The 19,084-nt window shown below is 45.1% G+C and overlaps 1 protein-coding gene across 2 annotated transcripts in view; it reads right to left on the bottom strand.

Moving 5' to 3' along the window:
* Positions 1–18,722, bottom strand: part of MYO5B (myosin VB) — a 413,295-nt gene extending 394,573 nt beyond the window's left edge. The window contains exon 1 of one of the 2 annotated variants that reach the window (XM_037805481.1): positions 18,192–18,722. In XM_037805481.1, the coding sequence (XP_037661409.1) occupies positions 18,192–18,218 (27 nt within the window). In that variant the 5' untranslated portion in view covers positions 18,219–18,722. The remainder of the gene's footprint in view (positions 1–18,191) is intronic. The other variant, XM_037805482.1, reaches the window with a different exon arrangement.
* Between the last annotated feature and the right edge of the window lie 362 nt (positions 18,723–19,084).

Raw genomic sequence — 19,084 nt, 5'->3', positions numbered from 1 at the left:
TTTCAAAACTTCTAACAAATTTAAGAGGTAAGATATATATTAAGTTTATTTTTTAGAAACTTAAAGCCTCCAGATGGCTCCCATGCCAGAAAAGCCCTGCCCTGAAAACCAGAGGTACCAGTCTCTCCAAGAACATCAGCCAGTTTCATTCCTTACCCCTCTTCAGCATGAAGTTAGAATGGTCATTGCCCAAATATCTCTGAAGACTGAGAGAATGATCAAATGAGAGGGAAGAGTTATAACTAAGAATTTAGGATTTAACTAATGATTATGACTAATGACTCATTATATAGATAATTCTTTTTAGTTTCTCATGTATTAGAATTGATAGAAGGAAGTACCCAAAATTGTTAAACTATAATCCAGTAGCCTTGATCTTTGAAAATGATTGTATAACTACATAACTTTCATCTTGTGACCATGAAATTGTAAAAACCTTGTAATTGACACCCCATTTAACCAGTGTATGAGTAGATGAGTAATAAAGACATGCATTAAAAAAAAAAAAAAAAAAAAAAGAGTTAAGGTATAGTATCAGATGGAAAGGATATTGGCATAGTAACACATGGGAATCATTGTTTGACATCAATATGTTTTTCCAGTTTTACAGGGCTGCATGAATGAAGCTTCATCCCTATTCCGACCACATCTAATCAGACTGTCTCCCCTAAGTCCAGCTCTCTCATATGCAGTCTTGAGTCCCTGAGACTGGAGGAGGGAGGAGGAAAAGCTTTCCAGGTGAACAAACTGGGATGCCCACGCTAGTGAGCTCCTTAATAACTCAAAGGTAGGAGCAGCTCCGGAGGCTGAAAGCCCCCAGGTGGTTCTGACCTACATCACCATCCTCTTAACTCTCAACGCTCAGGGGTGGGGCAGCGGGAGAAGGGCATGTTGAGGGCCTCACAAACAAGTAGGCTACACCAGGCCATGGAGCAAAGTGGCAAGAGGCAAGACTTCCTACCAGACTGCTGTTTATTGGTTAAATTTGTCTTCCAAAAAGATTTGAAGCCCTAACCCCTTGTACCTCAGAACATGACCTTATTTGGAAATAGGATCATTCCAGATGTAGTTAAGATAAGGTCATTCAAAACAGGTGGGCCCTTGATCCAATAAGACTGGCATCCTTATAAGAAGGGGAGAGGAAGCAGACACACAGGGAGAAGATGGAGGCAGAGATGGAGAGAGGATGCCACTGGCCAAGCGATGCCAGGGGCCCCAGAAGCTGGAACAGGCAAGGAAGATCCTCCCTACAGGATTCAGAGGGAGCACGGCCCAGCTGACACCTTGGTCTCGGACCTTGAGCCTCCAGAACTGTGGTTTTAGCAGCCCCTGGAAACAAACACACACCGTCTTAAAAGCTTCCTGACAATCAAGGGAAGTCAACTTTCTACCAGATGGGCCCATATCCACCATTCTTGTCTTTTCCAAATAGCAAGGATACACTACTCCTGGGGAGCACTTATTAACGTTGAGATGTAACTGTGAGCACCTTAGTCAGGAAGACCTTGTCTTATTCACTTTATGAATTCACTTTATAGCCCAATCTGGCACCAAGCAAAAATCAATATACTTTCCACCTGTGCCAGTTTGGATATATTATGTCCCCCAGAAAAAGCCATGTTCTGTAATGCAATCTTGTGGGAGCAGACATACTAGCCTTGATTAGGGTGGAAATGTTTGATTAAATTATTTCCATGGAGATGTGGACCCCACCCATTTGGGGTGGAGCTTAATTAAATCACTGCAGTCCTTTAAGAGAGCTCAGTCAGAAGGAGCTCAGAGCAGCTGAGAGAGACATTTTGGAGAAAGCCATTTTAAAACACAACCCAGGAGTAAAGGACCAGCAGATGCCAGCCACATGCTTTCCCAGCTGACAGAGGTGTTCCAGACAGCAACAGCCTTTCTTCAGTGAAAGTATCCTCTTGTCAATGCCTTGGTTTAGACACTTTTATGGATGTAGAACTGTAAGTTGGTAGCCAAATAAACCCCCTTTATAAAAGCCAATCCAATTCTGGTATTTTGCATAAAGGCAGTAAGTCAGAAAACATGACTGGAAACGACTGGCCTTCTGTACCTGGATGCCATGAACCAGTTCAAATGTTAACCACTCTTTACTACAGTGACTAACTATGAAAAATTACCATTTCTTAGGGTGTCCACCTTACACAGTAACTTAATAGAAGACTCTAAATATATAAACAAGGCTCAGCAGGAAAGTGCTACTCCTGATCCCATGCAAAGGATAAAAAGCATGAAGTGAGATTTTAAATTCCAGTGTAAAGCTGAGAGTTTACTTACTGAGTGAGATAAAGGAGAAAACAGTTATAGCCCAAATAATCATCTGGCTAGCACTCAACTGCATACTTCTAGAAATAGGCTACTGTTCCAAGACGCTGGTGTTTACAGCCGCAGACACACCATTCCTTTTTGGCTGGCATTTAGGCAGTTTCGGATTTCCGGGAAGGTTCACATTGCAACCTGAGCACAGCTCAGACTGATAACCTCAGCATCTGTCCCGTAAGGTAAGAACTCTCCACATGGCTGAGTGTTGTATGACCCCAGCAGCCTGCTGAGTGGGGTTTGGTTTCACCCTGCCAGTCAGATTTACAGGGATATTAACACAGTGGGTGATCCCTAGAGCCTTTAAGGATGGATTACACAAGGTTATGGAATGTTAGGAAAGGGAGGAAGCAACGGGCGACAAACAAGAGGACCTAGAACACTTTTAGGAGAGGAGATGGACAAAATCCAAGAAGAAAAAGTTTATGGGATTATTTGTAGCGGTAATGTTAGGGCCCATATCTCAGCAATCATTTTAAGGTATGACAGCAGGTTAGAGCTCTTGCAGATGAGAGAAGCCACTACCAGAATCCAAGGCAGGGAATGATCATCAGAAACTCTTCAAGGAGACACAAACAGCCACGGTTTAGCTAGAAATGAACCTAGGCCCAGGACAAATCTCCCAAATCCTCTTCCAGGTGAGATGCGAGGTGATTCTGACACACTCCATAGTGGGAAAACCATGGCTCTAGTATCCGCAACCACCACAGCCTCTTCTGAGGGGGAGGTATGGTTCCCAGAGACTAAGCCATCTTGGGAAGTTCCCTGAGTCTAGATGAATCAGGTGTAGGAATCTGCCCAGGAGAAGCCGGTCAAAAAGCTATCCTCAACCAAAGCTCTAACTGCACACAGACAACGTGGATAGTGAAGCCAAGCTGAACTGGAACTGGAGAAGACAGACTGGAGAAGACTTCCATGGGAGAACTGAGAAGACAGGGAAAAGGACAGGGGCAAAAAGTAGCTGAGTCACGCTGAGTCACTGGCATGGAAGGAAATGCATCCCTGCTGTTGAGGGGATGATAGGATAAACTGGTCTCCATAGCTGTGGAGGTCTTGAGCATCCTTCTGTTCCCCAAAGACTGTGCTGGCCTGTTAGGCCAGGCCGTTCAGACCAACTAGCCTGGGACCTAAGAGAGCACCACCTCCCTTAATGCCTGAAGAATCTTAAAAATACAGCCTGTGTTGCAAGGTGACCTTGCATCCAAAACAACCAGGGCATAAGTGCCAGGAAGGAATCTAGACAGAGGAATCAAAGTGGGACGCTCTTCTCAGTACTAAGTGGGGGAAATTCCCCAACTGAGACCTATGGAACAACTAGGTATTGAGCTCTAGGGATGAGGATTTGGCACAACAGATGGTCCTTAAAGCCAAGACCTTGACATACTCCTTCTGCTCCTTCCTCACACCTGAAATAAGAAAAGCATTGTGTGATGCTCGAGGTTCTACACTGTCAGTGCTTTGGCTTGACTACAGGGCACAAAACACAGGCTGGCCGGCCAGCACAAAGGAGCTGCAACCAGCAACTCAGCACCCAGAGTTTCCTTCCCAGCCCTTCAGGTTCTCACCCTCACTGGGCCATGGTTTCCCTAAGGACAAGACCTTCTCCTAGCAACATGACTATCAGCAATTACTAAAACGGTCCACATGTAATCCCATTTTAACTCATTAAGAAGCCTCTGAGGATTGTTCCAGATTCTTACTCCTCTTTTATAGGCAAGGTAACTGAAGCCTAAAGGTTAAAGCAACTGCCTCAGGTCACATGGTTGATAAAACTAAGGAAACCAGCACTCAAAACCCAGGTCTACACAGTTAAAAGATTATGCTCTCAACCTCTCTATTTTCCCCACCCCACCCCACCCCTTTATCTTATATTCAGCACCTAACATCCCACCCTGTGCACAGCAGGCAGAGAGAGAAAGAGGCCAACAAGCACCCTTTCCATCCATTTTCAAAGGAACATTTTAGGAAATTAGGTGGAACGGGCTCTCAGTATGATTTTTAAAATCAACAGATATGAATGCTATTCTCTTTTAACAGTGAGGTAATTATATACCCATATATTAATTAGATTAACACATACTTAAGTTGGACTATAAATTAGTGTAACTAACTGTGAGTCTTTAAATTTTTAACCAAACAAATCAGAACTGCAACATCCAAGTAAGTATTTTCCTGACAGCCTGGGAGGCTCTACACTTACTGATCACAGAGCATGCAGAGCCAGACTGTAGATGCCAGGGAGGTAGAGCCCACACAAAACTGGCTTCAGTACCTGGAAGTCACGCTTTTTCTATAACAGAAATATAAGTCAGTGAATCCTTACCTTACTCAACCGGCTTAGTTCTGCAAATAACTTTTGGCTATTTCCAGAACACAAAGCCTACCTTCTAAGCACAAAAGTTTGCCATCATAGAGAGTGTAGTCAAAAGAATGCATCGTCAGATTCAAAGCCAATTTCAGAACAGCAACTGATGAGCTACAGAATCCTCATGCCTCTTCCAAAGAGGCCATCCTGAAGGAAAGAATCCACTCAGATCTGTAGGATCTGGCATATTGGTGATAAAAATCACATTTTAAGGGCATTCTCATTTTAGTGCCCACAGCTTATTTCACAGTCACATACATATTCACACCGAAGTGACAAAAGAGCAAGCAGCTTGACACCAACGAAATACTAGATTCTGGCTATGGAGACATTCACTTTCCTTATTTTACAAATAAACATTAGCCCCTCATTAGACAGTGTAGGCAAATCAAGAATGTGATTAAATCTGATGAGGAAGGAGAAGGAGGTAAAACAATTTTTTTCCTTTCAATGTACTAACACCTCCTTAATATTTATTCATACAACAAATGAACCAGTGACTTGTAAGAAATCAAGGTCAATCAATATTTTGCAAGGACGGACTCTTCCTCTATGTCACACACTGACTATAACATGGGTGTTCCTTAACGCAATCTTGTGGGGCAGATCTATAGTCTTTTGATTAGGGTGGAAACTTTCAATTGAGTGTTTCCATGGAGATACAACTCACCCAACTGTGGGTGATACTTTTGATTAGATTATTTCCATGGAGGTGTGGCCCCACCCATAGGGTACATCTCAGTTAGTTCACTAATGTACTTGAGAGAGAAGCTAAGAGCCCACACAGACCCAGATGCTTGCTGACATTTAGAGTTGCTTGGAGATGTGCACAGAAAGATGTCTGGAGATGCTAAGCTAAAAGATGAAGACCAGAGTTTGCCCCAGAGAAGCTAAGAGAGGGCTCCATATACTTAGAGAGAAAGCCACTGGAATCAGAAGCTGAAAGCAAAGCAACCCAGGAGCAAAGGACCAGCAGATGCCCACCACATCCCTTCCCAACTATCAGAGTGTCCCGGACGCCATTGGCTGTTCTTCAGGAAAGGTATCCTTGTGTTGATGCCTTAGTCTGGACACTTCTACAGCCTTAGAACTGTAAATCCCCTTTTATAAAAACCAGTCCATTTCTGGTATTTTGCATAACGGCAGCATGAGCAAACTGGAACAGCATGTAATTGAAAGTGGAGGGTGTATATTTGCAAAATTGTTCTCACTGGAATTTACAAGGTGATCTGTACATTTGTTGCTGAATGATAAATATAAAAGATAGTCTGAATCCTCTGATGAGAACTATGATCAGTACTATCGTTCCTGTGGAAGAAAGGACTGAGACAGCCTCGATCCAATTTCTTCCCCAATTCACTGGTGTCTCCCCTGGAAGCCACCTGGCTTTGCGAGATCTCCCATGAAGGATGGAGATCCATACTTGCCCCCACCTAATCATCCAAATATCCATGCATCCTGATGAGACTGGTAATATAACCTCATGAGTCAATGGGGTGGGGAGGAATAAAAGGAGAGTGTGCTTTCAAATTAAGTGTTAACTTAAGGAAGGCGAAGGTAAATATATAGATCGAAATTATAGGAAAATTAGTATATTCAAAAACCAGGCAGTTATTAGCTTTCACATTCACAAACCAATGTTACTTTGCTGTTTTTCTACATTCACATCTTGTACTACGTTTTTGGGCCCAGTAATAAGAAAAACAATTACTTAAGGACAGGGGATCCACATTCCGTAGATTCTGGCAAGGGTTGGATGGGCACTCTAAGCCAAAAACTTTGCCAGTGACAGAAGAAAATGTTACCATGAGGGTGGCCCCTCGGGGCGTGGGCTTGCCTGGACGAACCACAGCCTGGAAAGAGGAGCTCAGGGGTACTGCAGGCCAGTGCCACGACACTGAGCGAGTGCTGACCAGATGCAAAGCCCTGTCTGGGGAATTGTGAGCGTAAGATTCAACTTACAGCTTCAGTGAGCAAAATTTTTGCAAATATACACCCTCAATTTTCAGTTACATGCACACAAGGAAAAGTAGTGAAACAAAATTCAAAATTTTCTATCTCAGGGCTTTTAAAGCTTTGGCTTTGTAACTCATTCTAAGTTTTATTTTCAGCAGAATCACTTTTCTAGGCGATTTGTGAAGCATGGTAATAAAATGAATACCTGTGCATTCACCATCCAAGCTCCCCCCTGCTCTACCCCCCGAGCAAATGACTGCTTTGTTACTTACATACCACAAAGGGTCCAAAAGAGTAGAGGTGAAGAGCCCATCATGGGCGGTCCCCTCAGGAGGCCAGCTGCACAGGACACGGTCAGTGGATGGCAACTCTACATGTCCCGCTTCATGTCAGAGATGAGGGACGAATTGTAGCCGGTCCCCTGGGAGGCCACCTGCTCAGCAGCTGCGCACCTCGCTTTGCAGGGGTCCCCATCCAAGTTTGACTGTTCACAGCACTGTTCCCGATCCTGCTGCTCCCTGCTACCCCTCCAGCCACCCCAGGTAACTACCATTCCAGATTGTTTCCTTTTTTTCTTCTTTGCCACATTTTTCCTTAGTTTTATCACAAATATCCTTCAACAATTCCATTCATTTTCCTTATTTTAGAAACTTAAAAAAAAATGATACCAGTCTGTACACTTTTTTCTCTGAAGCATCTTAAATGATCCTTAAGCTGGGTATGACAAAGTGAGGAAATGTGCTGTTTTGAAGCTGTTATGTACCCCAGAAAAGGCCATGTTCTTTTAATGCATTCCTTTGGGTACAGACCTGTTGTGGGACCTTTGGGTTAAGTTATTCCAATTTGAAATGTGACCCAGACCATCCAAGGTAGGTCTTAATCCTTTTACTGGAGTCCTTTTTGAGAGGATCAAGGACAGAAAAAGCAGAGAGCTTAGAGAGAAAAATCCCCTAGATGAGCTGAGAGCAAGCCACTGAAGCCAAAGATGAAAGCAATGAAACTCAGGAGAGAAGGAGCAGCAGACACCAGCCATGTGACTTTCCATGTGACAGAGGGGTCCCATATACCAGTAGCCTGTCTTTAGAGAAGGTAGCGTCCTGTTGATGCCTTAATTTGGACATTTTCATGGTTTTAGGATTGTAATTTGTATTGTAAGCTAATAAATCCCTATTGTGAAAAGCTAGTCCATTTCGGGTATGTTGCATTTCAGCAGCTTTAGCCAACCAAAACAGGAAGCATGTTTTGGGCATGCATTATTTGTTTGGTGGAGCTGGGCTGGGGCTTGTGTAAACAGAAAAAGAAGTTGGACCGGAATCTAAAGTGAATGTTCAGAGTATACACAGTCAAGTACAAATGACTAGTTCAAGTATCTTACCTTTTATCCTTTCCTAAAGATACAGCATATCCAGGTCAAAATATGAATGGAACATGCATTCTATTATCCAGTAACTTTCTTCCCTTGTGGAAGCTGGTCTACAGTCCAGGGGACCTGAACTTCTTGGCGCTGAAGAGATTACAAGACAAAACATTGAATTCCATGCAGAAGGCATGTATGTTCTCGTTCCTCTTAGGATGTCCCAACACGGTGGGTTTGAGTTTCACGACGGCAAAAGCTTCCTGGGAAAACCATTAAGTAACTCTTCATGACCAGCCTCTTCACTCCTCCCCCAACTTCAGCAAAGAGAAGAGCGTGCAGGGTCAGTGTTGCCATTAGAATCTTTCAAAGGAGGGCAATCATTTATGAGCCAGTGAATGAATTTTAAGAGTAGTATTATGAGCCATTAACTTGGAGCTCCAATATAAGCTTGATCATTTCAGAGGCAAATTAACAAGATATTAGCAGTGCTCCTCTATGCCAAGATCCAGACAACTTGAGGAATTCCTCCTCGAGTCAAGCTTAAAATGCCCCTTCTTGGAGGATATTTCTCAAGTGCTCTGACAAAATCCTTGGGGCTAAGTACTTAATTTTATAACAGGGAGGATTCAGGAATCTGTACAGTCCTCTCTCCTCAGATGCTGGAATGCCCTGAGATTCAGGGAAAACATGAGTGACAAGGGTGAGCTCACTTTCCATCAAACACCCATCTGGCCAATCAGCAGTGCCCACAGCACAGCCACGGACTCAATGGGCAGATGGGGGGAGGGGGAGCGCTTCCAGGAGACTTACATCTGGTTCTCTGTTTTAGCCCAGAAAGGGAACGAAACGCCATCAGACATCAAGCATGGGAGAAGATAAGATGATTCTCACTGTAGGGTTTATGGGGGAGAGGGAGCAAGAGAAAAGTACCTGGAAAGTGGACCACTGCCCAGGAATGAAATAGTTAGTCTCAATCAAAAATAACTAGTTTTACGTTGCTTGAGTTTCTTGTACTCTTTTTGATACCTGTAACCCTTTTGGAAGATGTGAACCTCTTTTGGGCCTTTCCAGCCTAAGAAAAGACAAAATCGGGATTGGGGGTGGGTACCCAAACTTGGGACAGAATTTCAAGAGGAAGCAGAATACCCGTGGGACTAGGTACAGTGGTGACAAAGGAAGGCAAACCGCAGACTCCCAAGGGAAAGAAATGTCATGCCGTCACAGCCCACCTGCCCTTTTGCTTCACACAGAGACTCTATACTTCCTCTTTTCCCCTCTGATCTGGGTAAAGTCTGTCACTGAGGGGCAGGGTAGTAGTAGGTAAAAAGGACCCTAGACCTTAGGGCCTCTTTCATGCACAAATGATGTTCCAGATCCACCATCAACCTGGCAGGTACTTAGCGGAAGGCAGTAAAGCAGAGTGGTTAGAAGTTGGGCCCTCACTCCAGCCAGACAGCTGGGGGTGGGGTTTCCTGCTCCACTACATAATCACGTGGCTTTGGGAAGGCACATAAGTCTGAGGTCCCCCATCTGTAAATGGGGGTGACAGAAGCGCCCATATCATAGTGTTAAATGAATTAACGCATGGTGCTTAGAAACCACCTGGCGCAAGGGCCAAACATTAGCTATTATAACCAGCACTTTTCCATTTGCAGGGCTTAGAGCTATGCAAGCTCAGAACAAACGAGGAGAATACACACCAAGGTGCCTTTTTTGTTTTGATTTATTCTTTTCATTCCTTTAGAAAATATAAGACTGTATATAGAAATAAAAGAAAAAGCTATATTGTATACATTATAACATATACAGATGTAATATATATATATGACGATAGTGCAAGTGAGGAAAAGAATTTTACAGTAATTCACTATTAACCTGAAGTAAATAATGTTAAGTTAAAAATGTATTCTACAATCCCTAGCACAAACCATTAAGACAAAAAAAATCTAGCTAAAAAAATCAACAGGAATGATAATGGTACACTAAAAATATGTTTAAAACAAAATAAGACAGCAAAAGAGGAACAAGAAGAACACATAGAAATGAGACCACAGAAAACACATCAAAATGGCAGAAGGTGCCTTATTTTTAATAAAAATATTTTATCCTGAATATTCTGGTTTCCATGACTTCCTATCTCTGAATATATAATCATTTAATAAGAAAAAATGGTTATAAATAATGCCTTTTAATGTAAACAGGAAATACAAAGTAAACTACAAATTAACACTGCCCATATGAAAGATGCTAAGCCTTCTGATAAATCAACTTTAAAATATACATGAAACTTTTAGTATCAGTAAGGTTCTACAAGAGCATCAATGACCAGAGCCAGGGAGGGAAAGAAACAGAATTGTTCTTTTCTGGTGATGAAGTCTGTAAATATACATGCCAGTAATTCCATTTTGAAATGTTTCCTAAGGAAATAACTGGATGAGTTTACAAGGATGTTCTGCAACATTTTCACAATATCAAAAATTTGGAGCCAATCTACATGGCCATCAAAATGAGAATGATTTGAAAACATCACAGTACAACCATAAAACACCACATTATATAGCCATTAAAATAATGTTTATGTCACAAAATAACTATAGATTAAGATTTAAAGTAATATGTATGTTATGATCCCATTTATTGTTTATGTCTGTACTGCGCCTATGTCTGGAGCAGTGTTCCCTAACAGGAACAATGCAAACTAGGAATGTGAGCCACATGGAATTTTAAATTTGCTAATAGCCGCATTAAAAGAAAAAAAGTAATAGTTGCAAGCTCAACATGTAAAATTTGTGCTTAAAATTTGTTTCTTGTAATACTACCCTTTGTTGTATAAAAAGCTAAATTTCATGTTTAAAGTATTTCTTTTAAAATAAGAAACAGGTGAGTTGAATTAAGAAAATACTTTAACCCAACAGCATCCAAAATATTTCAAATAAATAAAGTATTGAGGTATTTTGCATTTACTTTTCACACTAAGTTCTGGAAATGGTGTGTACATTATACTGACAGCCCAGCCCAATTTGGCCCAGCCACATCTCAAGAACTCAGTAGCCACATAAGGTCACCGAATTGCACAGCACAGATCTCAGGAACACACGTATGTGGTTAATAGCAGCTGTTTCTGGAGAATGGGATTTATAGAGCCCTCGCTTTTCCTGCATTGCATGAATTTTTTCAATAATCATTTGTGTTAACATGAAAAAAGGAACATTGTGAAAAATGCTTTTTAATTTTCCTTTAAAGCTATAAAATAGACCAGAAAGTAGAGCTTAAATCTAATACTTCTTTCAAACAGCTCTTGCTCCTTGGGGAGGTGGGGGAGGAGAGCATTTTCCTTCTGCCTTGGTTGTCTACTGCTCTAGCAGTTACGTATTCATAGCAATCCTTCCCTTCCTCTCTCACCAAGTTCCCTTATGACCAGTACCCCTGCTCCTGCAGGAGGCCAATGAGGGTTAGGAAGCATGTAGCGCTCTGCAGCACCGCGGGCTGGGGGGAAGGAGCAGCAGATGAAAATGTAGATGCCTAGGACAGACCGCAAGCCACACTGTGCTAGGCAGGCACTTTACGTTAGAGAATGTGATCCTCCCGTAACCTTACCATGAGGCAGGCACCATCCTAACTTCTCAGACAAAAGAAATAAAGGCTCAAAGTTTCTGCTCCAAAAGTGTCAGAGCTCAGAGCATCTGACTACAAAAGCATAGATGGTCCACACCAAGGTCATGACCACAGAGGCCAGGACCGCCCACACCAATGTCATGATCTTATCCTTTCTAACTCCACACTCTAGAACAATTGCACTTCCTCATTAAAGAAAGGCAAATTCCAGGCATCTTTTATTTTCAAGAACCCCAAATCCCCCACACTTCTCTTCTGAGCTCCTTCTATCTCCAACTGTAAATAAAGTACTTCTACATGAATGAGCCATGGTCACCCCAAATTCAAACAAGCATTATCTTTGCCCCACTCTGACTTGTCCACACTCAAGCTGGAAACATCACAATCAAGGCTTCAAGAGGACTCTTCTTCCCTTGCCCCTCAAACATCTGAGTACTAGTCTCCGTAATTGGTAAATCACCATAAAGAGTGGTAATAAGCACACCTAGTCCCCAGATCTGTTTCTAAATGCCATTCTCTAGGAACAGGAAACTGACAAATCTTTCCTTAACCAAGGGATCAATGTGAACACCGTCAATTATACAAGCTGGCATCAGATACCTGCTGAGATGATACACTGAGAAGCTACCTCACCACTGCTGAGGGATTCCTGTCAAATTCATAACCTACAGCAGGAGAAAACCTCAGACAAACCCAAATTGAGGGTCACTCTACAAAATAACTGACCCATAATCTGAAAGTGCCAAGGTCACGAAAGACAATTAGAAGAAACTAAAGAGATATGAAACTAAATGCAATGCAGAATCCTAGTTTGGGTCATGGACCAGAAAAAAGGACCTAAGTGGAAAAACTCATGAAGTTCTGATAAGGTCTGTAGACTAGTTAGTTAATAGTAGGATATCTAGTTAGTTAATAGTAGGGTATCAATGTTCATTTTCTGGTTTCAGTAACTGCACTATAGTCCCTAAGGTGTTAACATTAGGGAAATCTCAGTAAATACACACAGGTCCTCTGCTATTTTTGCTTTTCTGCACATCTAAAGTTGCAGAAAAAAAGTTTATGGTGCCATCCTTACTATCCCAAATATGCCTAGCTCATTCCTGCCCTATGTCTAACCTCACTCCACTGTCTTCAGTTGCTTGTGTCTTTCTTCCCAGTCTCTGGCTTATTCAAATCAAATCTTAGTCATTCTTCAAAGTCCAATCATTTCCACTGCCCCTAAAAGAAGGCTTTCCCCACTCCTGCAGCCCACCTGACCCAAGCTTCTACAGAATGCCTCTGAGTAGATACTCTCTCCTCTCATGACAGATGGATAATGCTGTATTTTTTTAGTTGGCTTTGTGTTTAGGTTTTATCTCCTTGTGATGATACAAACTATGTATCGGTAGACACGTATATTACAGCACACATAGTTCACTTTAAAAACTGCTTTTTGAAGTGCTTTCTGGAAATAGACTAAATTACAAAACAGAGGTTAACTATAATTTCAAATCCATACAGGTTCATCTTGATAATTCTGATTGCATCATGACAAATCACTTAGGGAAAGCACTATTTGGATGTATGTATCATAAGCAGTGCCGTTCATAACTGATCCTTACCACAGGAAGGACAGATAAAACTTCAGAGAACTAAAAAAGGAGACATTGCCAAAAATTAGAATATCTATTCATATTTTTCACTTGGAGGTGCCTTGGGCCTCTACCAGCAAGAGAACGCCATCTCTTTTGGGCAAAGGAAGTGAAATAATACACTCTGATTTCAATCAGACCAAGAGCTGTCAAACAAAAAAAAGCCTTTTAGCAGGTGGCTATCCTGTGGCCAAGAAAATATTAGGAGCACATGAACCAAAAGGAAATGTAAAGAAAGTATTTAAGGAAACTAGTAGCTATAAGCAAGCTTTCCCAAGCGGTTCAAGTGGATAGACCCGGCATCAAACAGTTTCAAGGAAGTTCAGATGCAGCAGGACTTCAGGGTTTTCAGATATCAAAGGACACAATCTCCCAAAAAATGTACCTACTAAGTATGAGCCAAAGTACTAAACTCACCAGAGGCTGCCAAAAATATATGGCCTCAATATGTATTAGGGAGATGCTACATCACAAAAACTATCCGTAAGGGAGGCCAGGGCAGGAGCCTGCTAAATGAGTAGTGTGGCCAAAAGGTCACAGGCAATCAGAACATGCCGTGTGAATCAGGTAATTTTCATGCAAACTTGTTCTTGTGAACTCTGGAATTCTGAGGGTCAGCAAACCAGCCAAGAAGGACCCACTGGGTTTACAGGCTCATCTGAGAAAGGAGAGAAGAGGGGAAAGGAAGTGGGAGTTATGGGTAGGAAAGAGAAACAACAGGTAAGGCAGAGAATGGGGTTCAGAAGGCAGTCACAAGTGTGGCATACAAGCTCCCAGCCAAGATGCTCTCCAGCCTCAGCTGGGGCCCATGGAGGCCAAAGACCCTGAACTACTCAACACCCACTCAGCCAAGCCACTGGGGATTGTGTGTTAATGTGGGTCCCACAATCAGATCCTAAGATGAGGGTTCACATTCAACAGATTCATAAGGAAGTGTTCCCAGGAAAGAATGGGGGGGGGGTAGAAAAGGGAGGGAATGGTGTGATACGAAGACAAGTCCGGGGTAAAGTTACTTTGGCTCGACCTTGAAAAGGAGCTCTGCAGAGAGTGTGGGTCACACCTTAGAGTGGTCTCCTTCCCAGGGTGGGAGCAAGGAAACTGAAGTAGTTATACTCCAGTTAATTGAGGACTATCTTTGGGGTATGTAAATTCTCAGGTTCCCGGCACACACATGCAAAGATGGCTCCAGGAGCCTCTGACAAAGAAACATGGGTGCCGGCTACAGGGAGTGAGAGCACAGGGGAGGCAGCAAGCAGGAAAAAAGTAAAGGGAAGATACAAGAACACCAATGTCATGTATATGTGTCTTTCTCTAACATAATAACTATTGTTTTGAAAGACATCACTGGGGAGTCAATAGTAAAAGGTTGAATTATCAGTCCCTTGATGGGCACAGAGGGAAGGCGTGCCTTACAGATTGATACCTGGGAGAAACCTGCATTGCCTAATGCATTGGCAAGGGACAGTTAAATGACACCAGTCCCAAATCCATGCCCTTAATAAAGGCTCCTGTGCACAAAGCTGCCACACACAGGTGTGCCTACCAGTAATTAATCCCCTTTGCAACACTCAAAACCCACTGCTCAGACACTCCCTATCAATTAAAAGCTTAGCAGAAAAAAAAAAAAAAAAGTATTTGAAGGCAATGGTTTCAATTTGGTTATTTCTCAGTCTCTCTGCTGGCCAAAATAAAGTAGCATACTGAATATCTCATTAACAGAAATAGCAACATTTGTTTTTCATTCAGAATAAATTTCCTTAGAGAAGAATTTATTATTCAGATCGAGGGAGGGAGTTTATGTATTTTATACTTTTAAGGCAAACTTTTCTGCAATCATCATAATCAAGTCATACTTACTATGCTTGCACATGCTTGGGCCTCTGTCTAGTTGCTACACAAATCAAATTAAGCCAACGTCGGTCTTTTCCAGTGGGTGTTGGAAACAGTATTAACACTTGCCACACACATGCCACTTGTGACAACGAGCCCATCATCAGCTCCACCTTCCTGACAGAGTGGATGAGGGTGACTCACTTTGACATCACCTGGAAAGCATCTGGTGCTGACTGATTCTCCTTCCCCATCCAGAAAGACTCACTACTAAGAAAGCAATTTCTCAAAGGTAAGGTATTGGGGCTTTTGAAAACAGGTGCATATTTGTTAACGAGAAGTGTCCTTTGCCAATGATTAAAATCAACTCTAACAACAATGACAGCTAAAAAGAGGAGATAAGGAGGGAGAAATAGAAGGGCAAGAGATGAGTAAATTGGAGGAGGGGGGAAATTTTTGATAACCTACTAAGTTCTTACCTGAAACTAATACTGGCAGACTAGTTTATACACTTAAAATAGACACCTCATATTCCAACAGTAATAACCTCCCAACCATGTTGCAAAAGCACAGGTATGATCAATAGAAGGCTTAAAAATTTCCATCCCAAACACAAGTGCTGTTGGCATAATGGATAATTATTTCCATCATGCATAATACATTAGAGCATATGTCTGGATCCAGCATTCATCACATTAGAAAAGCCCACTAGGAGGTTAAAAATAGAAGCGAACACTGGCTATTTTGATAATACACTAACATGAACAAATATCCTCCCCAAGAAACAAAGTGAATGAGTAGCAGGCACGATTTCTCTATATAATTTAGGATTCATATGCACACTGAAAACTCTGCCCGGCAAGTGCGGTGATAATGGTGAGGGTACAATGCCACCACTTCTCACAGTAAAGGGTAAGTGGGCCAGAGTCTGCCAGAAGGAATAGCAACTACTCAGAACAAGTCTGGAAGCCACCGCTTTGGCCACAGAAAATCTCAATTTCAGATTCAAAAACCTGAAAGTGATTAAGAACTAGAAACCCATTAACAGAGCGAGGTGCAGTTCCACCATCCCTAGGGAGGACTGTAATACTCTTTTTGGATTAGTTGTGCCAACCCCTCACACCAGTGAGACCACTTTAATAAGCATCCCGTGTGTTCTCCAAGACCTTTTACTAGTGAGACCAGTTTTGTTCCCTCCTCTGTAACTACAGAAAAGGTACACTGAAACCCCTTTGTCCAGTCACCAATTCACCATTCCTAGTAATTAACATGCAATATATTTCATTTTTACCTACAAAGTTTAGTTTTCCACTGAAAAGTGTTCTGTTTTTAAAGGCAATTCAGTATTAATTCTTGTTTTTCAAAGCCAGGGCTCTAGAAATTAAAGGTTTCCTCAAATATCTACTAGCTTCCTATAATATAGCAATTAGTTATTCCCTGATGAAGGACTTTATGATCCACTGTGAGTATATTCAATTCTGTCACTCACTCTATTTGGGAGTACAAGTTGAACCTTCAAACACTTTAATGCAGCAAAGCTTCAGTGCTTTAGACGCTCCTGTTCAAGTTTTCTCCTGCCTTACTAATTTTCCAGATCCAGACAACCAGCTTAGGCAAAGAAGTGAAAACTCCCACGGGTAAGCGATGGTGGGGTGCTTTTTCAAGGCAGGGTCGCCAGAGAATTCACCCCCTGGCTCACACCTCATACCCCACTCCACTCCCAGAGGTTGTGGTCCAGCCGCGATCGCTGCCGTCAGCCCCAAAGAAACCCCAGCCCGGGCGGACCTATCTCCGAGGCTGCTGGGGCCCTGCCCCCAGCCAAGTCGTCATTTCGCCCTAACCCCCGCCCCCTGCGCCGGGAGGAAAGGAAAACTGGGAAGGTCCTCAGACATAAAGGGCGGCAGTACACCTAGCTGAAGCGCTCCCCCACGCGCAGCAGCAGCAGCAGCGAGCAGTCGCCAGGTGAGGATGCGGAAGTAGGTTTTCCTCCCCACCCAGACATTAGCCCGGGCAGGTGTCCCGGGATCGCGCACTCATCCACCGAGACGCGCGCACAAGGCACTGCCAAACCTGTGCCGGCCACCAGAGAAGATGAACAGGCAGACAAGAGGCGTCGGGATGCCTAGGTTTGTTTTTCAAGGGGTGAGGGCACTTATTTGAAGGCCCTTCCCCCTCATCCCCGGCTCCAAGTTGAAACCCGAGGCAGAGCGGACGTTGGCGCTTGGGGAGGTGGCGGCTGGAGCCTAACTTTAACCCCAGCAACTGCCGCGAAACCCGGCGTCTCTGCCCCGGCCGCACCTGTTCCCAATTCTCAGGACTCAGAGCCGCACATCCATCCGGACCTTGCAGGCATCCTGGAAGTCCACACCCCCACCCTCGGTTCAGACTCACCCCGACACCCTTCCAGCAACAATACAAATTTCGACTCAAGATCCCCAACCCGGGCTAATTAAGGATGCGCGCTTCCCTGGAATCTCCGAAGATCCCTCGCGCACCTCCTTCTTTACCCATTGCTTACTCATTCCGGACGCCACGCCAGTCACACCAGATGGGGATAGAGAGGGACGGGGACCCAAAGTGCAGAAACACCCCCCCCCCCCGCCCCCAAGTCCAGGGTTCCCCCTCGTTGGTACAGGAAGCCGAGGCGGCGAGCCCTCGAGAGCCAGCGCTGCACAGCACCAGGAGTGGGTTGGGAGCGTGAGAAGTGGGCGGCGGTGCGCCCGGTGCCACCGCGGAGCACTGTCTCCGCACACCCAGTTCCGAGCCAGCCGGCAGCCCCGCGGTCGGGGAGCTCAGCCCGAAGGGGCGACAGCCCTAACGAGGACAGCGCCAAGGCGCGGACAGGCAGGTGCCGCGGAGCAGCGGCCAGTAAATGCGGGGCGCTCCCGGAACACCCAAACTTTCTCTGCCACCCGAAGTGAGGGGCGGCGAGGAAGCAGCCACGGGGAAGCTGAAAGAGCTCTCCGGTCGCCCGCCGCCTCGGGAGCCGCAGAAGCAGGTGACCCCCGGCGCCCCCGGGTCCCGGGACGCCCCGTCCCCGCCCCCACAGCGCACCGCACCTGTGCCCGCCGGGACCCCGGCGCAGCGCCGCGCTTACCTGGCTGTAGAGCTCGCTGACCGACATGACCCCGCGGGCCCGGCCCGAGCGCCTAGCCGGCGGCGGGCGGCCCTCGCTCGTGCCCCGGTGGGAGGCGGGTCCCGCGGTCCTCGCTGCCCCGGCGGCTCTCAGTCCACGGCCGGCCCGGCTGGCGCCATCTTCCTGCGCTAGTCAAAAGAGTTTCTCGTTTCTTGTCTCTTTTCCCCCAACCTGCGCCGCCAGCTTCCAGGAGGCACCGCTGCCAGCTCGCCCTGAGCTGGCGCGACCTTTACTCCCTCGGCGGCTGCCGCGACGGCGTAGCAGCGGCCGGGCCGGAGCCGCGAGCGAGCGGGGGAGGAGGCCGCGCGGCGCCGCTCCCAGCTCAGGTATGGGGAGGAGGCGCGGGCGCCGCGGGAGGGAGGGGGCGAGCGGGCGGGCAGTCCCCGCGCCACCACCGCCGCTCTCGAGCCCTGCGGGTGCCCGGCTGGGCTCGTCCTCTCGCCGCCCCCGACAACCACACGCCCCCACCACGGCCGCCACGGGGTCCTTTCCGCCGGGGCGGGGCCGGGCCGGGAACCCGGTGTTGGGAGCCGGCGAGGGCCGCCCCCTGCCGGACACGGGGCGCACGCGGGGACAGGTGAGAGCCGCGTGTGCGCACCTGCCGCGCCCTGTCTTCTTCCACCTGGGCAGTGCCCGAGGGAGGCTGAGCAAGGGTATTGTGGAGACGAGAAAGGGGAGGAGAAGTACCAGAAAGAAAGAAAGAAAAGGAATATAAAGGAGAGGTGTCTATGATTAGAAGGCCCCATCCATTTTTCTCCGGGTTTTACCTGTCTGTAGTCCACGTTTTCATTATTAAAATCCAACTGTGTCAAATTGTTATTGGGGTGATTTGGGCATACCAGAGATGGCTTGCG

Source organism: Choloepus didactylus, chromosome 16, assembly GCF_015220235.1.
Source record: "Choloepus didactylus isolate mChoDid1 chromosome 16, mChoDid1.pri, whole genome shotgun sequence".
NCBI classification, from domain to species: Eukaryota; Metazoa; Chordata; class Mammalia; order Pilosa; family Megalonychidae; genus Choloepus; species Choloepus didactylus.
The sequence above is the reverse complement of the archived record's forward strand: the minus strand, read 5'-3'. Positions and strand labels throughout refer to the sequence as shown.